At 37.4% G+C, this 23501-nt stretch overlaps 1 protein-coding gene across 3 annotated transcripts in view; it reads right to left on the minus strand.

Moving 5' to 3' along the window:
* Positions 1-1982: 1982 nt before the first annotated feature.
* The window catches only part of LOC127617285 (E3 ubiquitin-protein ligase NEURL1B-like), a 53627-nt gene continuing 32108 nt past the window's right edge, over positions 1983-23501 (minus strand). For all 3 annotated transcript variants that reach the window (XM_052089236.1, XM_052089237.1, XM_052089238.1), the window contains 4 exons: positions 16121-16687; positions 8780-9505; positions 3645-3767; positions 1983-3552 (listed from right to left, as the gene is read on the minus strand). In XM_052089236.1, the coding sequence (XP_051945196.1) occupies positions 3305-3552; positions 3645-3767; positions 8780-9505; positions 16121-16687 (1664 nt within the window). In that variant the 3' untranslated portion in view covers positions 1983-3304. The remainder of the gene's footprint in view (positions 3553-3644; positions 3768-8779; positions 9506-16120; positions 16688-23501) is intronic.

Genomic DNA, 23501 nt, shown 5'->3' on the forward strand with positions numbered 1-23501 from the left:
CCCTGTTCTTCTATTCTAATCTTTTCTGTTTGCAAAAGTAATGTTTGGGACTCTAAAATGTATTTTTCCTATTGACACAAAGCTGAAGATATAAATAACCATCTTAAGACAAATGTTTTAGTGAAACATCTTAATTGCTTAACTTTTGCACCGTGCTGTGTATGTATGTATATTACACCTAAAATTTAAATTTCACTTGGAGGAACTGCAGGTTAATGAAATAAAAGTCTGAACTACACTCTATAAATAATACCTCCATTATTTCATAAACATTTTCCTGATGGTGGTCAGAGAAGCTAATTCCTGGGGATAAGAGAGATCAAACTGTTATCTTTGTTTAGACCGTTTTATGTTGAACTTTGTGTCCTGTTGCAACCAGAATGACTCATGAATTCACGTCAGAGCAACACATTTATCCACCATATGTTGGATCATTCAGTTTGTCTTTGGATCACTCCCTCAAATATTGTTACAAAAACCTAATACATTTATTATAAGTTTATAATAAACTCATTTATTCCTTTAGCAGATGCTTTCGTCCAAAGTGATTGGAGGAATGCCTCAAATATGCATTATGCGAGTATTTACAATAGCTTAGTATATAGACTCTCTCTAGTCCGTGTGTGTGTGTGTGTGTGTGTGTGTTATCAAACATTGGGGGTGTATCCTGTTGCAATAAAAAGCCCAATCAACTCATCACAGCTCAGTTTCATCACATCGGCTGACTTGTGTCTCGGGTCATGCATGATGTTTGCACAGGGTGTCCTTGTTCTTCTCTGTGTTCTAGATGAGTGCTATAATTATTCATTCTACAATAATCAGGATGTTGCATACTGGCCCCAAAATGGAGTACAAGATACATTGATTATTATATTTCTCTCCAATTTAATTTGATTAATAAATGTTTTACAAATGTTTATGAAACTCAAACACATTCTTCAGAATTTTGACTCTAAATTTGCTGAAATTAAATAATTTGCTTTGGGTATTTGGTCCACTTAATATACTCATATAAATATATGAATGTATTTGCATTAGATAACAAAATATTGAACCAAGTGGCACTTATTTTAAAGAGGAGATGCACAAATTGTACATGCATACACTTTTATGTGTGACTCAAGTACTTTTGGGACAACAGACAGGATGATCCCTCTGCTGGTAACAATGTTAATGTGCATGTTTAATGCAGCCTAGTATTTACAAATTAAACTCCCTTATATGAGTATTTGCTCTTGCCATATCATAACAAAAAAAAAAAATACTTTGTGGTTTTCTTTCTTGGCACAAACAGTGGCCATATCAGATGTTCGAAGTAAATTTTTCTCACCCTCTACTGGTACAAATAGCAAATGTTTTCCCCTCTTTATGTCGCCAGCCTCTGGCAATGTACTATAGTAATATAGTAAAAGTACTACTAAATACTTACTAAAAAGGCTGGGTTACTTAAAGATCTGTCACAAGATTTTGTTAGGATAAAATATGTCTCTCTTTAACATTTTTAATGATTTCTTTCAAGGGTATCACATAAAAACATCTTTATCTGGAGGCCAGGCAGATGTTGAATCAAACATCTGTATTCGTGTCACAAGAATGCACCAAGTTTAACTGACTTAATTTATGCCTGAATATGTAACGGTTTAATCCATAAATAAATATCATAGAAGCCGTTTCGGAAAAAAGCGCCTGTGCATATTTAATAAAACACATTATATATTTCAAGTGTAACTTTCCTTTCTGTACGTGACTTGCTTTACTAGTACTCCTTGACCAGCTCCTTATCATTTTGGGTGAACTGTCCCTTTAACAGGAACATTTACGTTTGACATCTTTACAGGTGATTATAATTTAATGTTGTAATTCAGTATTATTTTAACTTTTTGGTTGAGGTGATTCTTGCCATTGCTTTACTTGTAGTCCAGATATACAGTAAATGTATTTTTCTCATGGTTCATTGATTACTGAAAAGAATTGACCCGCTATTTGTGGTTTAACTTTTTATAGTGGTCCATTGGACAAAATGAGTACTAGGAAATTCCACTGTTTAAAATATGAATAAAATCCAGTTTCCACATTTGCAAAGTCAAAATCTGAAATAGAAATCTGACATTAAACCACTTCTACCACATCAAATAAACATGAAAGATTTTTTTGTTCTTTACTTAAAATGTTGTCCTCCAGGTACACATCACAAATGACTTCACACAAAGGGGAAGGATGTGTTTTAGTGCAGAGTTTACCTCTAGATATAAATGCAACAAATTCTCAAACCCTTCAACTGACATAAAACAAGTCTTCTTTTCTCCTTTAACACCGCAATCAGAATCTCAAAACAAATACAAAACAGTTATTTTTATTTAATATCACAACCACATTTGTAGCCCCGTATATTAAAGGATTAGTTCACCCAAAAATAAAAATTCTGTCATGTTTTACTCACCCTCATATGTTCCAAACCCCTATGACGAGTGAACAAGCGTCTCTCACAGTGCTCGGAAAATATTCAAAAAAAACATTTTAGCCTATTTTTAAGACTGACACATTTACATTTCATGACAAAATTCCATCAAATTAAATTGTGTAATGTTAAACAAAATTAGATTAATAAAACGTCAAATAAATCGTTTTTTATTTATTTATTTTGAACGATTATTCAATTCAATTTAATGGAATTCTGTTAGGAAATTTATATGCGTACATTTTTTTACAATGTATTCTTGTTATTATTACTATTTCAAATAAGAAAACTTCCTCCAGTCAATTTTGTAGTCACATGGACGACTATTATGATACTTGTGGATCCTTTTTTTAAGCTTTAAAATGAGGCACTCCCCACTGTCATTGTACTGAATCTACGGACTGAGATATTCATTAAAAAACCTTTCTGTGACACACAAGAAAGAAATTCATACAGGTTTGAAATGACATGAGGGTGGGTAATTTTGGGGGTGAACTATCTCTATAATCAATTGCTTGTTAAAAACGTTCTTTTTGCATGTCCAGGTCCCTCTGAATCATTTTAATATTTAAACTAACACCTATACAAAAACTCTCAAATATGATTGTCTAATCCACACACTAAAGAAAGGCACTAATAATATCTGATTATCAACTGTTATCAGACAAACCTTTGTAAATCCTCATAATCCATGCCTTCATTTACATTTGTCTTTAGATAAAATGTTAAAACCAGAGTTGAGATAAATATGGACAAGAGCGTAATGCTACACAAATCAAAGCTACATATACATGATATTAAACCATAGCTACCGAGTTTTTGGCTAAATCCTTTGTTGTAGCCCCTTCATGGCCTGTAGGTTTTGATAACGTCTTTTATGGGTCTACGACAGATGGGACAACACGAATTAATCTGTCTCTTGAGTCTCAGTCCGCAGTCATTACACAAACACATGTGTCCACACGTATAGATGACAGTGTCCACCTCCTGATCGAAGCAGACTGTGCATTCACTGTTCTTGCTGCTCAACGGTGTGTCTGATGAGGAGAGAGTGGGCGAGACAGGTGGACTGAGAGGTGAGCTGGGAGCCGTCACTGAAAAATAACACGTTACACAACATCAGAAACCCACTTCAGTTTAAAAACTAATTCATAGTGCTGTAACACAACAATTGATCAAGACTTACCAAGAGAGGACTCGGAGGCAGAGGAGGATCTGTTGACACTGAAAGCCAGATCAGAGTCACTGTCGTCAGGTGTTGATCCCTGGGACACTGATGAGGAGGTGGGTGGATTGGCCTGCATTGTTCCTAAAAAAGAAAAAGAACATCATTTATTACAATGGACATCTGCTGACATGAGAACAAAGCCAAATGTGCAAACTACTGTATGCCTTAAACCAGGGGTGTCTAAACTATGGCCTTTTAATAAACAACAGAATTAGCCCTACTATTGTGAAAACGACATGAAATTCCTTTTAAAAAACATATGAAACAAAAATTGGAGTGTTGTCATTTTTAGGTTACGCCTGTTAGTTTTAAGGTATATGCTACTCTTTTTTTTTTGTTTTTTTTCCCTCCCTAGTTTGGAATACCCAATTCCCAATGTGCTCCAAGTCCTCGTGGAGGCGTAGTGACTCGCCTCAATCCGGGTGGTGGAGGACGAATCTCAGCTACCACCGCATCCGAGACCGTCAATCCACGCATCTCATCACGTGGCTTGTTGAGCGCGTTACCATGGAGACGTAGAGCGTGTGGAGGCTTCACACTATTCTCCGCGGCATCCACGCACAACTCGCCATGCGCCCCACTGAAAGCGAGAACCACATTATAGCGACCACGAAGAGGTTAACCCAACTTGACTCTACCTACCTTAGCAACCGGGCCAATTGGTTGCTTAGGAAGCCTGACTGGAGTCACAGGTACAGTACTGTGCAGTAAAAGTTTTAGGCACATGTGAATAATGGTGCATAGTGAGGATGTCTTAAAAAATGGGGGTCATGCCATCTGTTGCAGGGCTCCCTGTACTTCTATTCTAATCTTTTCTATTTGCTAAAGAATTGTTTGGGAGTCTAAATGTACATTTCCTATTGACACAATAAAGCTGAAGATATAAATAACCATCTTAAGACAAATGCTTTTGTGAAACATCTTAAGTGCCTTAAACCTTTGCACAGTACTGTATATTCTACTCATAAAATTGTAAAGTTTTTAATTGAATTATTTGAGTGTTCTTGGTCATGCTTTATATTAGGTGGCCTTAACTACTATGTACTAACATTAAATGCATACAAGACTATGTGTTTACTGTGTAACTACATGTTGTTCTGCAAAATATCCACATTTGCTGATACAGAGGTTGAGGTACGGGTAGGTTTTGGAATAAAGGTATGGTTAGGATAAGGGGTTAAGTGTTAACTGTGTTAGGGGTAAAATTAACTGTGTAACTACAAATGTAATTAAACGCAGGTACTTTACATATAATTACAATTCAACAATATGTGCATAATAAGTACATTGTATCAAATGGTTAAGTACATAGTAGTTAAGGCCACCTAATATAAAATGGGACCATCTTTTTCTCCAGGGGAATAAAAATAGACCAAAATTGACAGAGGTTGGAAAAATTTGGATACACTAATGAGAGCAAAGATTCATGTTACTACACCTGTATTTTTACTAAATGATTTTTGCATAGCTCCTTGTACATATCATGGCTATTTCCTGGTGAAATTAACACTAGAGGCACAACAACAACAACAATTACTTTTATTCACATTGACACAAATCATGAGTAAAATGGCAGATTATCAGTTCATCAGTTTCCATTACATAACCTGAAGTCCTGAAGAGCACACGAGTCAACATATCACGTCAAGTTTCAAGTCAAGTCATTTTACTCTGTAAAGCACTTCACAACAAAGCAGCTATACAGAGAATCGTGCTGTAACAGAAAATTAAGCTGTAAAATTTTTAAGTCCTCGTGCGGTGAATAGCGTGATTTAAAATCACGTCTTAAAATGAATCTCTTTAGGTCTCCAGTTAGCCAGCCAAAGGTGACTGTGGCAAGGAATCTCCATGAGATGTTAGTTAATGGAGAAAAAACCCTTGGGAGAAACCAGGCTCACCTGGAGGAGCCAGTTCCCCTGTAGCTATACAGCATGACTATAATGACAATAATAGTTATATACACAGTGCATTCAGAAAGTATTCAGACCCCTTCAATTTTTTTAATTTTGTTATGTTTCAGCCTTATGCTAAAATGCTTTAAATTATAATTTTTTCCACATCAATCTACACTCCATCCCCCATAAGGACAAAGCAAAAAACTGATTTTTGATAACTGCAAATTTACAAAAGAAAATAAAACTGAAATATCACATTGACATAAGTATTCAGACCCTTTGTTATGACACTTGAAATTTAGCTCAGGTGCATATAGTTTCTCTGGATCATCTTTGAGATGTTTCTACACATTGATTGGAGTCCACCTGTGCAAATTCCATTGATTGGACATACTTTAGAATGGCACACACCTCTCTATATAAGGTCTCACAGCTGAAAATGCATATCAGAGCAAAAATCTAGCCATGAGGTCAAAGGAACTTCCTGCAGAGCTCAGAGACTGGATTGTGTCGAGGCACAGATCTGGGGAAGGCTACAAAAATGTTTAGGCTGCACTGAAGGTTCCCAATAGCACAGTGGCCTCCATAACTCTTAAATGGAAGAAGTTTGGTAAAACAGGACAATGACCCGAAGCACACAGACGAGACAACACAAGAGTGGCTACGGGACAACTCTGTGAATGTCTTTGAGTGGCCCACCCAGAGTAACCCAATCAAACAACTCTGGAGAAAACTGAAAATGGCTGTCCACTGATGGTCCCCATCCAACCTGAGCTTGAGAGGATCCACAGAGAAGAATGGCTGAAATTCCCCAAATCCAGGTGTGCAAAGTTTGTTGCTTCATACCCAAAAAGACTTGAGGCTGTAATCGCTGCCAAAGGTGCTTCAACTAAGTACTGAATGAAGGGTCTGAATACTTATGTCAGTGTGATATTTCAGTTTTTTCCTTTTAATTAATTTGCAAAGTTATTAAAAATAATTTTCTTTTTTGCTTTGTCCTTATGGGGAATGGAGTGAAGATTGATGTGTAAAATATTTATAATTTAAAGCAATTTAGCATAAGGCTGCAAATAACAAAATGTGAAAAAGTGTCTGAATACTTTCTGAATGCACTAGATATAGTACAAGTCTTGTTTTATGGAAGTAAACTGAGTAGATGTTGGTGGACATTGTTTAAAACTAAAGGATTTCATATGAACTGTTCAGCTCGGAACTGCTGCAATACGTGTAATATATAAATATGACAATCAACTTGCGAGGGATCCCCTCCTATAATATCTACAGGTCGCTAAATATTTGTGTGGATAAAGACCAGAGAAAAATTCGGGAAAATTTTGTGTGATATAATAAAAAAACAAATGATTTAAATATTATCTGTGGGGATGCACCAATGTCAATTTTTGACCAAATTAAAACCATCAGCTATAACCATATTAAAAACTGATTGTTTATTTATCATTGGTTATGTAAAGTTATTGCATTGTGTCACGTTTATAAAAACATTTCTGTGTTTAATAAAAAAAATACCTACCAAAATAATTGTAATCCAAAAAAGTAAAGCAAGTCAAATATAATAATTCATATTAAGAATTCATAATATGTCAAATGTGAGTTCTATAGTTTAAAACCTCAAAAACAGATGTGCAAAAATGTTTTAAAAGTGCAAGTACCCCAACACAAATTGTTATGTTATACTTTTATTGTGGCTCTCTTACAATTTTGGCCTGTAATTTGTTACAGATCCAATCCAATAATTTTTTGACAAAATAAGATAAGTTAGCAGCAAAATATTGGTATCGGCCAATAGTTTGTTCTTAAAATATGCCCCATATGTCCATATGGGAGGATCCATAATTATACTGAAAATATTTATCTTAATTTTAAAAGTATGTTCAGAGCATATATTTATTTATCCAATAATTAAGAATTGATTGATTAATTAAATGTATAAACCTGAATAGAGACATTTAAATTAATCAGAAATGGTAATAATGTTAAACACATAGTAATGTTGCATTTAGTTTTTCACTTTTTTACATTTATGAGCACTTTTTTCTTTCTCTGAAATTGTCCGCAGACCCGCTAGCACCCCCTCGCGCCCCCAGACCCCAGTTTGAAAACACCTGCGCTAGAGCAAAAAGTGTCATTAAAACATTTAAATTATTACAGCCATGTGGGCTTTTACTCCTAATATTTGTGCGCATCTGGCCCCCAATAAAAAAAGTTAAGACACCCCTGAAGTAAACTGAAAATAGCAGCACAATTTCAAACTAAACATCTTCTCGATATTAAAGAATGTGTAGCCTAAATAAAGTAGGCTATGTTACATAATCTGTAAAAAAAAAAAAAAAAAAAAAGATGACAGCATATTCCATTTTCCATTCTGGGCAGGAATGCCACATTCCAATTGAAACTTTTTCAATTGTCCCATGATGTGTTTTATTTCTTACATATGGAATGTTTAGAGTGCATGCTCTTCATCACTTAGAACCAAGTGGATTCAAATGAAAGCAACAGAGAAAACTGTTTTAACCACTGATTTTCCCCCTTTTTGTAGCATGTCATGCTGTTATGAATCATATAATTGGACTCAGGGGGAATTATTTCAGAGCACTGGAATAAGAAAAGTGGCATCGTGAAATATGGCTGGCTGTAGGACACATGTTGGAATGTATTTCTAAGTGGAAGAGGAACCCTGGGAGAAAAACAGTGTATGATCTATTTTATTTTTAAGGTGCTATTTGTTGGAATGAGCTCACTGTCACTAGCTTATCCACAATTAGGTCATTCCAAAATTGCAATAGCAAATGTTGTAACTCACTTAAGCAAAGCAAGAGTTTATGCCTACTCCGAGCAGCATTGAACAGTCTGTGTAAATGCACCTAAATGCCACTTCAGATGCAGCCTTTGTGCCACCTTTGCAATGTAAAGATGGCTTTAGGTAATAACATAGTTTCTATAGCATGGCAGGAAGACAAGAGCATAATATCATTCCATTTGTTTGTAGTTGGTGTAGTTTCTCAATTTGTGCTACATGTTGTGTTGGCTGCATGCATCAAGTTCATCCATTCAACCCTAAGTTATTGTAAGACAAATGATCAAACAAGCATTCTTCGTATATCCTTAATGCATGAAAAACTACAAACAAACATTTGGTGCAAATCAAGCTAGGCCCTGAGTGAATTTGTAAATACAAACCTAATATCCTGAGTCGGTTCACGGCCCCGTGCAGAGTGAAGAAGGCCCATAGAACTTGAGACGAGTCAACACAGAGCAGACGGCCACGCGCCCCTCCGTTAACGCCGTGATGTACCTCCCCATTGGCCAGAAAAGTAAAGCTGAGCACATCGCCTGCCGCTGGCACAGGAAAACCCCTGTACACAACCCAGTACTCCTTACGGTCTAGAAGAACTTCCGGGTCAGCGGGAAGCTCGCCCGCATTGAGGGTGCCTGGATCACAAGAAGTCATACCAAATAGAAACGCCCCAAAATATGGCAAACCTAGATGGCCGACCTCCATATACAGAGTCTCGCCCACACGAACAGGCCTGTCGCTGAACATCAGAGTTCTGCTGCTGTCCAGAAAGTGGGTGCACGCGACCATTCGGTCATTAGAGAGTACCACGTCAGGACCTCGCACTGGGTGAAAGTGTAGGTCAGTGTCGAGGGGCGAGGAGAGGCCACGGGCTGCTCTCTGGGTGCTGAAGGCATTGGATGAAGAAGGGGTAGAAGATGTGGAACTGCTGGGGATAAGCTGGTTGTAGTTGCTGAGCTGAAGCGTGGCAAACTTCGCTGCGGCGGCCTGGTTGGTCTCGAGCTGGTTGTTGTTGTAATTGGCCGAGTCGTGGTTGCTCTGGGGCAGATAGGCACTGAGTCGAGCCGCGCTCAGACAGCTCGTGCCCACGCTCTCAGCAAATGTGCTTTCTGAAAGAAGAAAGAGAGATCAGTGAGTCATTACAGATTAAGAAGTCACTTTAAATTCTTATGCTCTAATAACAAAAGTGCATCTAATGTCTTAGCGAAAAATATTAACGAATGAATCTCCAGCATGATCAAACAGGAAGTCGGCATGTTGTTTCTGAGAGTTCTGAGTACACTAGGAATGGCCAGATTATGCCGACTCACAACACAAGCGACATATCCTATCAGATATTTTTGCATGGGCTCCAGTGCGTTTACCATCCTTTGCAACACGACTGGAAACGTGTTGCATCAGCAGCGTGCGAGACCCAGCTTTGTATACCACGTTGAAAAAAGGAAGATAATCGCAGTCAAATAATCAGTGACTAACGCGATTCAGAGGTTGCATTTTTCCCTAGGCTACATTTTTACTCCACTGATGGTAAATGTGGCAGGGCGGAGGGCAGGGCGGGGTAGTGATCCTACACACCTGGTACCGTATTAGGCTAATCAAGCCTCCCGAGAGGGATAAAGGTCGACTGCAGAGGATTGTGCGGGAGAGAGAGATAGTTTACGGACATGTCCGTCATGTGTGTTTGTGTCCTTGTTTTAAGTTTCTCATTAAAATATTATTTATATCGTCAAGACGGTTCTCGCCTCCTCCTTTCCATTGATCCCTTTACAGTAATGTTTCCTCTTCACTGTATCATAGCCTGTACAGCTGGAATACATCCATATGCCCCCAACAAGACTTACAGATTTCACCACTGGGGGCAGTGTTTCACATTTCAGTAAGTACAGATCGATTTTAGCTAAAGAAAAGTAAAACTGCTGTTTCCGATTTCACTTAGTGATCAGCCTGCAATCTCACAGTAACTGTCAAGATTAGAGCACAGAAGTTCCAGAAGTAAAAATCCCATTAATTTTTGCCATAGACAAAACTGATCATGTTAAATAGTGGAATTTCTGGTGAAGAATTACACTACCCATGATCGTAAAGGGAAACAATCCATGAATCAGAGAATCACGGCAAACCAACCACGGAAAATAAGCTCTGCAGCGAACACCTACTTCCATGACGCACTTTTAAAATATATATATTTGATTTGCAATAAAATCAAAATGTATATAAACTTTTAGACAACTACTTAAACTTCAATAGTTTTATATATTTCCAATGATATTCATTCAGTTGTAGTTCATTCCTTCACTGAAGACATTAAGTCTTCAAATCTTGTACCTTTGTCTTAATGTCCAATTTTCAAATCCTTTTTTTGCTTAGAATTAACGTTTGTAATGTTGTGATTCACCTCAGCTGGTTGATTTGAATCATGGCTTAGAACGCTTTTATGAAAGATTTTAAGAAATCCCTATGGATAAAATACTTCTAGATAAAGATGGCTGAAAATGTGGTCTAGCATTGTTGCGCTCTAAAGTCATATTTCACCCCAAAATCTAAAGAAAAGGGGAAAAAAGTAATTTTGTATTAAGAAAACAAAGCCTAATTTTAAGACCAATTCCTTTTCTTCTCTTTTTACTGACATCATTTTTATCACAATTAAGTAAGGAATAATGCACAGTTTGCACTCATTACCTCAAAATAAACTTTGATAGAGTGATCAGGATCTTGATGAAAAGTCGAGTTTATTTTGTAGGGCTTAATTTTGAGATAATGAGCAGCTGACTATTATCCTGCTAATTACATGGCTACTTAACAACTACACAGATTATTGGACAGGAAAAATTTATCTGAGTTTAAATTATTTTTCTATGTCAGAACAAAGAGACCATATAGTGATACAAGAGACATGAAACTAGCAAAGCTAAGATCTAAAACAGTTGCTTGAGGCAATGTTCAATTTGACAGTTTAACGGTCATTAAACTAAAACATTTGACCATAGATTGAAAAGAAATGTGAAATTGAACTGAAAGTACTGAATTTAGCCAGCACTGTCCAGACAGAATAGTTTTAATTTCATACTGTATTACAGTAAACTCAAAAGTTTAGTAAAATTGTGATGTTGTTTTGTCAAATACCTAATTTGTGCACTGTCTATCTAAGGGAACCAAATAACTTCAGTTTTAGGGCCTCTGCTATTCTCCTTATAAATGTTACCCCTGGGAGATATTATCAGGAATCCTGGAATAATTTTCCATGGTTATGCCGATGATACCCAACTATATATTTCTTAGAAACCCGAAGAAATTTCACAATTCTCCAAATTAGCAGAGAGTATCAATGAAATCAAAGATCGGATGGCCAGAAATTTTCTTCTACTCAATTCTGACAAAAAAGAGGTACTAATTATTGGACCAAAAACCTCTAAAAATAAGCTGTTAAAATATAATTTGACTCTCAATGGATGTACTGTTACTTTGAATTTAGGTGTTATATTTGATACCAATTTGTCCTTGGAAAATCAAATGTCCAATGTATGTAGAGCAGCATTCATCCACCTCAGAAATATTGCTAAGTTACGACACATGCTCCCTGTTGCTGATCCCAAAAACGAATTCATGCCTTCATGACCTCAAGACTAGATTATTGTAATGCATTACTGGGAGGATGTACTACAAGTTCAGTGAATAAACTTCAACTGGTTCAAAATGCAGCAGCTAGAGTGCAAACTAGAACCAAGGAGTATGATCATATTAGCCCCATTTTATTATCGTTACATTGGTTTCCTGTTAAATTTCGTATTAACTGGGTGGCCTATGTAGCTCAGCAAGTAAAGACGCTGACTACCACACCTAGAGTCGCAAGTTCGAATCCAGGGCGTGCTGAGTGATTCCAGTCAGGCTTCCTAAGCAACCAATTGGCCCAGCTGCTGGAGAGGGTGGAGTCACGTTGGGTTAACCTCATTGTGGTCGCTATAATGTGGTTCTCACTCTCATTGGGGCACGTGGTGAGTTGGGCATGGATACTGCGGAGAATAGTGTGAAGCCTCCACACGCGAGTTAAAGTGCTCAACAAGCCACGTGATAAGATGCGCAGATTGATGGTCTCAGGAGTGGAGGCAACTGAGATTCGTCCTCCGCCACCTGGATTGAGGCGAGTCACTACGCCATTACTTAGAGCACATTGGGAATTGGGCATTCCAAATTGGGGAGAAAAAAAAAGAAAAAAGAATCGTATTAATTTAATTTTGTTAAATACGTACAAAGCTTTGAATGGTCTAGCTCCGCAGTACTTAAAGGTGCTATATGTAAGATTGACTACAAGTTTGAAATCCAAATTCAAAATATTGGAGAGTGGTCTGCCCCACCCCAGACTCGAAGCTCGTGCGGGTTGCCAGAATGTTGACATGCAAATTAGCCAACTCAGCATCCGTTTTAAAGGATTTATGGGCTTAAAGCTGTCTCCATCTTCCAAAGGAATCTCCAATATTTATCCTTGTATTCCTACGCCTCTAGTCATGGTGGTTTTTAGATGGATGGAGAGGCTTTTAAGGTCGGGTGGAATCTGTAATCTCTGATCCAGTTCATTTACTGGATTCCATGGCTGCAGCACGCAATGTTGTTTGCCTGCAAACTTGTTCAAATCTGGCAAACCAGAGGTGTCAAAATACTATTGGTGAGTGGGCAGTGGGTGGGATCACACAGGCAAAAACATAAATATAAATTCTGGAAAATTCAAAGTAGAATAAACTGGCTGTAGCATTGTTATCGGAGAAGCCAGTATTTCAACTTAGTATGTTTCCTAATTCTCTCATGACATATTAGTCATTTTATGATTTAGTACAGTAAACATCTTACATGTAGCACCTTTAAGTGACATTCTACCACACTATATTCCATCACGCTCCTTGAGATCACAAAATCCTGGCCTGCTAATAGTTCCTAGAATATCTAAATCCACAAAAGGAGGTAGATAATTTTCCTATTTGGCTCCTCAGCTATGGAATAGTCTCCCTATCACTGTTCGAGATGCAGACACACTCACTCAGTTTAAGTCTAGACTAAAGACTCTTCTATTTAGCCAGGCATACACCTAATTTATCCTTCATCTCACAATTAGGGTGCATGAGTTAGGTCTGCCTTAACCATTTATCATGGTCTCTATCTCTGCAAAAAAATGTATGGCATCTACGCTAAACTGATTCCATTTCTTTCAATGTCTTGGACTTAGCATAGACCTCACTGAAATGACCTGCCGGTTGAAAGGTGACATACCTCATTAATCTCTGCCTGCATCACCTCGGTCTAATGATGGACTACACTCTTGAAATGGAATACATAGATTATCAATTAATTGCCAACAAAAGCCTTCATCAGCCAACTAACAAAGGACAATGGATCAATGTGAACTTCTGCAGTTAATCCAGGATGGACTTCAAAGACATTATTAGTCATTAATCTTACAGTTCTTACAAAATCTTTGTATAAACACTGGCCCTTAACACTTACTTAGTTTACTCATTTTAAACCATGACTTGCACTGCACACAAATATCTAATATTGACATTATAGTCATGATGTTAGCCAGAGGAGAACTGGCCCCCACAGTGAGTCTGGGTTCTCCCAATTTTTCTTCATTAACCAAAATCTAATGGATATTTGTGTTCCTTGCCACAGTCACCTTCATCTTGTTCACTGGGGTTATAAATACAATTATTATTTAAATATTTATTTTTATACACAATTTACAATCATATTTATTCAAACTACACAATGATCACTGTAAGACTTTATAGATATAACAGTTTTCATATTCTGTTAATGCTTGATTTTCTGTAAATGTGTGTCGTGAAAAGCGCTATACAAATAAGAATGACTTGACTTGGCTAAAACTCTGCTAAACATCTCTGTTTGTGTTCCACAGATGACAGAAAGTCATACAGGTTTGGAACAACATTAGGGTGAGTAAATAATGAGCAGAAGTAATAATCCCTAATAAGTAATACACGTAATAATGCCTACTTGCCTTTGGAAACAACAATGACTATCATAGAAGGGGAAAGGAACTAACTCCAGCTTAATATGGAGTAAAGCCTTAAGTGTCATAACCAAAGTGACATATCCCAGATGACCCTTCTCTGACATACTTGGAGCTGCTACAGTTTATGAAAACATATCAAACTGAAGCAACTCTTGATAGCTTTTGGATGAAGACTTGTTAATAACTAGTGTAGTGTGTTGAATGACATCAAAAGCTATAATTCTCCAGGGTCTATTGGACAATTGATGTTTCTGTAACATTATAAAAGTAGGACAGCATTTTCAGTAGATAAATACAAAGGGATGCAAAAGTCAACTAGAAAAAATCCTTTAAATTTGCACTCTTTTTGAACAACTTTAAACAAAAATTACATTGTCAGCATAACAATGAGAGTAAAAGATTTGGGTAAAAGGTTAAGACCTTTTTTTGAATTTCAGAATTTCTTGTTATTTGAAAGTCATTACCCCATCTGAAGCAGCTAAACTGGGTCATTGGATGAAAGGTAATAAAACACCAGTATTAAACCCACAGCAACCCAAAAAAGTGATTCATTTACCCGCACAACGAAATACCCGACCGGTAGCCCATGATGGAGAGAATGCATGGATGAAGTAGGCTCATTGCCAAAGAGATGTTGCCCTTCACAACTGTTGAAAAGCCATCTTTCAGAAAGTTGAACAACACAATTTTAATAGCTTTTTTCCAGTTTCATTAGAATTTTAAGTTCAAATAAATCTAAGCTGAAATCAAGCTACCTTGTGTAGGATATTGCTTAACGAAAATTACCCCATAGTACCACTTAGCGTCCAACCAGCGGTAAAACTTGTGTTACTAGGTTTGAATGTGAAAACCGCACCGGTGTGAAAATGATGATACCATGGCAAGTCTAATATGCATAGTATGAATTTGTTATGTTTTATCAAATACAGTACATGCGTGTAAAATGTTGTTGAAATGAGTTTTGTTGTTTTGAAAACCAAACAAATAATTGAAAAATGTTTTAGAAGAACAAAATCTTATTTTTAATCAATCATCATGTTTTCATATAAAAAAAAAATTTATGTTTATCTTCTATGTATCTTTCATTGTTGGCTCGCTTTAAAATTTTGGCCTGTCATGTGACCAAGAGAAATCATTTATTATTAGAAAAGTAAAAAGCTTTTGTATCTTAAACAATGTCCAACAATAGAGAGTGCTTCAAAAGTGGGGTATAAACTCAATAATTAAAAAGCCTTTATTGTCACATGGCTACATACAAAAGATAAAATAAATAAATATCATTTATTTAAAAATCTCCTACGCATTTTGGCGTGGCCTTATTTTTTACATTTTGTAATAATATGTTTTTTTAATTATTAAGAGTGCCATGGTTTTTTTTTTTTTTTTTTTTAAGATTTTGTACCTCTTTGTAAATTTTTAAAGGGTCATTTTTAAGTAAAACCGTGATCTGATGGCAAAATAAGGTTCATGGCAAAATATCAGTATCGGCCTACAGTTTATTTGTTATAATCGCCATCGGCTACATTTTCTTATCAGTGCATCCCTACCAAATACTAACCAATTCTGAAAGAAGACATCTGAAATTCCTGTATAAGTTTGACCTTTTACAATCTGTAATAAAAATATTAGTATTAAATTATAAAAGATTGCAATTTTCACTAGTAGACTTTTGCAACCCACTCTAAATCTGAGTACTCACCTAACAATGTAACTTCCTGTGTGATTCCATAGATGTCTATGATGGCCCAGAGCGGACAGGCAACACTTAGACCGCAGTGAAAGAGGATGGGCTCTCCATCATTGATGCTGTAAAAAACCCGCCCGTGTCGGTCAGCCCAGAAGGACAAAACATTGTCTCTAGTGGCCAGTCTCTCAGGCAGGGCTTTGGCCCAGTATCCAGGCCGGGTCACCAGGTCAGGGCAAGCATATTTGGGGATGTCAGCTAAGGCAAGCTCGCTAGGGTCTAAACTAGTGAACCCAAAGCGTAGAGCCCCACTCCAGCCCGTGTGCACTCCCGAGAGATGCAAACGCACCTTCTCGTACAAGCGCACGGGGCGTTGACTGAAGGTGATGCCATTGCAGAAACTGTTCTTGCGTGTGGCCCGCCGCAGTTGTGCATCCAACCGGATGTTTTTGCCCTTGGCGTGGGGGTGAAAACGGGGTGACTCGACTCTGATTGGTGGGGCAGATGTGCGACGCTCCACTCCACTGTTAGAAATAGCACAGAACTGGCGGTTGGCCACCGGGCGGTGCTGTAGACTGGCATCTGTTTGAGCAAAGCAATAGAGCACATTAGACACATCACATCACAGGGTGCTTGTATTTCATTACAAACAAATGGCATGTATGATTTATGTTTAAAATCATTTCCAATTAAAGTCTTGAAGCAAAGGGTGACATAGCTTATACAAAGTTATTCTGATATGAATGTACATTTTTCAACCTTTTATTTAAATTATAACACTGATAATATAATTTGCAGTGCAAATTTTTGTATAAAATTAGAAAAAGATCCAAAATAGAAGCAATTAAACATGTGGTCTTGAACTTTTGGACCCCATTCCTCAAAGTGATATTGTGAACAGCATGAGAGCATTGGTTTTTACCATAAATATATACAACATCAATTTCTCAAAGGCACTGAAAAGGCATTATTCCAAGAAACGATGCAATACAAACAGCAACACTAAAGATTATGATGATGACAATATTGACAGTGTGGCCATAAGCCACTGCACATATAGCACTATCAATGTAGAGCAAATCAACAGCAATAAATCCTTTGTACTGTGTGCATGACCGATTTCTCAGTGCAAGGAATGGTTGTGTCTAAAATAGCACAAGAATGAACCTACTTAAATCTGATCTGCCACGGCCATTATGAAATTGTGTGAATCTCACGAAGTAATGTCCAGGTCATATCCACTCAGGGCTGGACTGGTAATCTGGCATACCGGGCATTTTCCCGGTGGGCCGGCGCACTTTGGGGCCAATCAGGGGCAGAATAGCCATCGGGAAAACCGAGTGGGCAGGTGGGTTGGCCGCAAAAGGCTAAATGAGGCTAAAATGAGCCGTCGCATTATGAAGAACGGACCACAAAACCACAATTGTGGTGAGAAGAATATTATCTAGACAGCTATTCTGAGATGCGGGTTGGTGCTGTTTTAGCAGCACGAGGGGGACTTACACAATATTAGGCAGGTGGTTTTAATGTTGTGGCTAATCAGTGTAGATACAGCTCTGGAAAAAATGAAGAGACCGCTGCAAAATTGTCAGTTTCTTTGGATTTACTATTTATATGTAAGTAAAATAAAATAAGTGTATATTTTATAAAGTACTGACAACATTTCTCCCAAATTCCAAATAATATAGTCATATAGAGCATTCATTTGCAGAAAATGACAACTGGTCAAAATAACAAAAAAGATGCAGTGTTTTCAGACTTAGGAAAAGTTCAGATATCAATATTTGGTGGAATAACCCTGATTTTCAAATCACAGTTTTCATGAGTCTTGGTATGCTCTCTGCCAGTCTTTCACATTGCTGTTTATGCCACTACTAGTGCAAAAACTCAAGCAACTCGGCTTCCTCTTCATCCCATTCCAGAGGTTTTCAATGGGGTTCAGGTCTGGAGATTGGGCTGGCCATGACAGGATCTTGATCCAATGGTCCTCCATCCACACCTTGATTGACCTGTCTGTGTGGCATGGAGCATTGTCCTGCCAGAAAAATAATCCTCAGAGTTGGGGAACATTGTCAGAGCAGAAGGAAGCAAGTTTTCTTCCAGGATAACCTTGTACGTGGCTTGATTCATGCGTCCTTCACAAAGATGAATTTGCCCGATTCCAGCCTTGCTGAAGCACCCCCAGATCATCACCGATCCTCCACCAAATTTCACAGTGGGTGTGAGACACTGTGGCTTGTAGGCCTCTCCAGGTCTCCATCTAACCAGTAGACAACCAGGTGGAGGATCAGTGATGATCTGGGGATGCTTCAGCAAGGCTGGAATCGGGCAAATTCATCTTTGTGAAGGACACATTAATCAAGTCACATACAAGGTTATCCTGGAAGAAAACTTGCTTCCTTCTGCTCTGACAATGTTCCCCAACTCTGAGGATTTGTTTTTCCAGCAGGACAATGCTCACCAGATCAAGACCCTGTCATGGCCAGCCCAATCTCCAGACCTGAACCCCATTGAAAACCTCTGAAATGTGATGAAGAGGAAGATGGATGGCCACAAGCCATCAAACAAAGTCGAGCTGCTTGAATTTTTGCACCATGAGTGGCATTATGACACCCAACATCAATGTGAAAGACTGGTAGAGAGCATGCCAAGACGCATGAAAACTGGGATTGAAAATCAGGATCATTCCACCAAATATTGATTTCTGAACTCTTCCTAAGTTTGTGTTGTTTAAAAATGAATATGAACTTCTTTTCTTTGCATTATTTGAAGTCTGAAAACACTGAATCTTTTTTTATTTTGACCAGATGTCTTTTTCTGCAAATAAATGCTGTAAATGACAATATTTTTATTTGGAATTTGGGAGAAATGTTGTCAGTACTTTTTAGAATAAAACAGAAATGTTCATTTTACACATACCTATAAATACTAAATCCAGATAAACTGGATTCCAGTGGTCTCTTATTTTATTCAGTGCTATATATATATATATATTTTTTTTTTTTTTTTTTGTGGAATGAAGATGTATTTAAATTGGATGTCACGGAAATATATATATATATATATAGCTATTGATTTTGCCATAAAATATGACAAAGACTTTTCTTGATGGTTTCCGTGACATTCATCCAATTTAAATACATCATTCCACAAAATATAATAATGTTTTAAGAAGACTGTTCGTGAAACATGCCAAATCAACTATAAATTCCCATTTAGTTCTTTCTTAATTGTACAGTAGTGTTTCATTTTTATATTTGATTACTTACGGAGTACCACATTTTATTAAGCAGTGATTTGATGGGAGATATGCATGATTTTAGCTGACTGAACTACTGTTTATGTACCAATTTGCTCTGATCTTTGTACAGACAATCAGTGAAATGTGCCATGCCATATTTCCCATGTTAGACATTATACCTAATTACATACAAACCATGATACTGCCATTAAACATGCAAACGTAACATCTGTAGCATCTGTGGTTTCATTTGTCAGGGCATGTCATGGCTATTGTGATTTCCTGTGTGAATTATTGTGGATGAACTCAGCGTACCATCATTTTGATTGAAAATTCCATTGTCCTTCAGTGAAATATAAGCACGTTATGTAAAACAAAAGACATTATGAACAAGACTTGCATGAAACATGACATGCTTCATATTTCTGACAGAAACAGATTGTGGGTGTGACATGATACATAGAATACATATGAAATATATAGAACTGTTTTCCATTAAGTCATTGTACTTTCCATTGCACTGCATTTAGAGTTTGGAGACAGGTTGGAATTGTAAGGTTGTAGTCAAACAGCGTCTTCCATAAACAGATCTAAGGCAGAAGTCATAAAATACCACAGTCACCTCCTCACATTCTGTGATTAAAGGAGCTCTTCCCCGATTTGTGTATAGGCTGAGGAAAGATGAGAACATAAACTCCACTTGTGAAACAGAGCATGCTCTTTCCTGCCTTCCAAATATAGGCCTGCGCTATCCAATCAGAGCTATGGCTAATGACAATGCAACTGGCCAGTTCCGCGCACACACACACACACACACACACACACACACACACACACACACACACACGTTGTGTTTCCATGTTTTATGGGGACTTTCCATAGACATAATAGTTTTTATACTGTACAAACTTTATATTCTACCCCCTAAACCTAACCCTACCCCTAAACCTCACAGAAAACATTCTGCATTTTTACATTTTCAAAAAACATAATTTAGTATGATTTATAAGCTGTTTTCCTCATGGGGACCGACAAAATGTCCCCACAAGGTCAAAAATTTCGGGTTTTACTATCCTTATGGGGACATTTGGTCCCCACAAAGTGATAAATACACGCTCTCACACACACACACACACACACACACACACACACACACACACACACACACACACACACACACACACACACACACACACACACCTACCTCTCTATGCCATTCAGTTTAAAAAACGTTTAAGGATTTCATGACTATATTAGCCGTGTCTTTCTAGAAATTAGTGAATAGTAATTTGCGCACATTCAAACATTAAGGCAGGTGCACAATCAAAAAGGTGCCTCGTGCCGCCCTGCGAGCAAGATGCCGCCCTAGGCGACTGCCCATGTCACCCATGCCTAAATCCACCCTTTTAGATAAGACAACGTTTCGACCATTGAATCCATTTATAATGTTAATTGTTAAGTTTCATTAGCTTTTGTAATGCATTTTTGATGCTGTGATATTAGTTTTTAGGCTTGGTATTAGTATTAATTATAGGTCACTGTGGATTGTTTTTGACAGGATAATTGACTTTTTTTATGTCCTCATTGGATAATTGTTTGCTGCCCACACCCCCTGCTAGGTGTGAGTCTTCAATACCTGATGTTTTTTACTGCCTGACAAAGACCCAAGCGGCCGACATGGTCTTTTCTATTAAATCACATGGGAGCATTTATAGTGCCATTCTCTCCTTGTTTAATGAATTTCTAGAAAGTAGTCCAATATAGCTGCATACTGATGCAAGGCTTACAGAGCATATCTGACCACAGCCTTTTTGATGGGTTAATTCTTATTAGAGCTGCTGGGAAAAATAATTTCAGCGATGCATCGCGATTCAATCTCAAACGATTCTCAAAAGAATCAGAATCGATTGTGAGTTCAGTTTAAATCACAGCAGAGCAGTGGTGCATGCCAAAGACAGATGTGGAAACAAAGACGCAAAGAGTGAAGTGCATACACTAAAGTTAAGTGCACAAACGCGACTGTTTGCAGACCAGCTGTATCGAACACATGAACATTTGTGACCGAATGAAACTACGATCCTGAACTTCTTCCACAAGCACATGCACATAGCAACGGGAGAGTTTATTCGTCATAACAAGCCAACAAACAACATGAAAGACGAGCTTGCACCCATAACTGCACTGATTTGCACACAACGGGGGGAAATACAGAAGAAAATAATGACGAGGCAGCGGTTTGGGAGATGTTGGTGATGTTTTCATTTAATTATTTTTTTCTTTTATTTTTGATTAATTTTAAATTATAATTAAATACTATTAAATTATTTACAATGTTTAAACAAAATAAAATAATAGTCAGTTGAAGTAATAGTATTCAGTGTGTTTTGATGAAGAACCAATATTTTTTGTGATTTTAAGAGATTTTTTATAATGTTCTAAAGAAAGAAACTGAGATACTCTTTTAAACTAAAGCATTTATTTCATCTTGTGGATGTTCCATGTTTTGTTCACAGCTCATACTGAATGTTAAAGGCCAGTTTATGTAATGTGACTCATTCTGATTTTTAACAGTTGTTAAATAAAAAGCTGAAAGGGAAAAAATAGAGATTAAAAAATACATTTTGAAGAAACCGAAAAAGATATTGAAGGACAAGATGCATCGTGATGCATCGAGTATCGTTTTATAATTGAATCGTTACCATTTGAATCGTAATCGAATCGAATTGTGAGGCCAGTGAAGATTCACACCTCTAATTCTTATGTTGTCCAGATGTACAGTAGGTTGTACTATTTTCAAGCCTAAGATGTTTGCTGGTCTTAGCTGGTTTAAGAAGGTCTCCCAGCCTGACCAGCTGAAAAGTACCCAAATGCCCTCTTTGACCAGTCAAAAAACCAGCCTCACCAGGTAGGGAGCACTCAAAAACTTTCACAATTGTCAGTTTTACTGAATCCTCCCTTGTTCATATTACTCAAACAATTAATAAAATCAATTAAACTTAAATAAAGTGAGTTGTTTCAATGCTTTCAAGCTTTCCTAAATGTGTGTTGGGACTAGGGATGGGCATTTTGGAAATTTTTTCTACTTGAGTACTCATCAGTGACATGTACATATATGTGATAGTGACATGTACATATATGTGATACACCTTTGGCTGCTGCATTGCGCCTTGTTCTAGTCTCTCGCATATTTATTATTATAGGCTGTTAAAACATACTCGGTTACAATAAGTACAAAAGGTGGCATAATCAAAATCGCTGGCTAATTCAATGAAACAATGATCAGATCGTGCGTGTCTGTTCTTCCTTCAGGTTACCGTAATAAGCTTAGTTAATACGCATCAATGTTTCTGAACCATCCATCTTAAAACCGCAGTTGTCATGACTGGAAACATCATTACCATTGCATGTTTAAAACACTGTGTTAAGTTGAAAATAGTTTTGAAAACCTTACGTTGTTACATCCAGCTGCACTCCAGTTGTTTGAAAGAACAACTGGAGTTGTGTGTGTGTGTGCGCACGGTTTCTAGAGTGTAGAACGCCGTCTCTGCCCTGGACAGAAAGTCACGCTGCGCTCTGATGGAGTTGCTGTGATGGTTTATGCTGCCTCCCATTTAATGCATGTTTGTGATGCCACGCAAACATGTCGGCACTGAGGGAGATATACAGTCAATGATAAACTTTCACTTATATAATTTACTTTCATCTTAAATAATATACATTAATGAGTCAAAGTTTCTACATTACACGATAATAAAACTTGTTCAGCAAAAGTTTGCAGAGACAGGTGTTCAAAGCATGGCGAATTTGTCTTTTTTTTGATTATCGTAAACATGTAGAACAAATGCTAACAATGCAGCATTGTTTATCAGTTCGGTTGCTATGAAACGTCTCCGTTGACAATCAAGGTACAGCTTAAAATCACAAAAATCACACGTAATCAATCTCGAAATTAAAAATAAGGCCTGTCTTAGACACATTTGTGTTTAACTGTCATGTAGTTGTCATCTTTACATTCTTTTCTAGCACCTTCCTGTTGGCTGCTATCAGTCTGGACCATTGCCTGTCCACATGGGTGGTGGTATGGGCCCGGAACAAATGAACAGTACTGAAGGTAAAGATATTCTGCCTGTTTTTATGGATAGTGTCAGTCGCCTG

This window comes from Xyrauchen texanus, chromosome 23, assembly GCF_025860055.1.
Source record: "Xyrauchen texanus isolate HMW12.3.18 chromosome 23, RBS_HiC_50CHRs, whole genome shotgun sequence".
NCBI classification, from domain to species: domain Eukaryota; kingdom Metazoa; phylum Chordata; class Actinopteri; order Cypriniformes; family Catostomidae; genus Xyrauchen; species Xyrauchen texanus.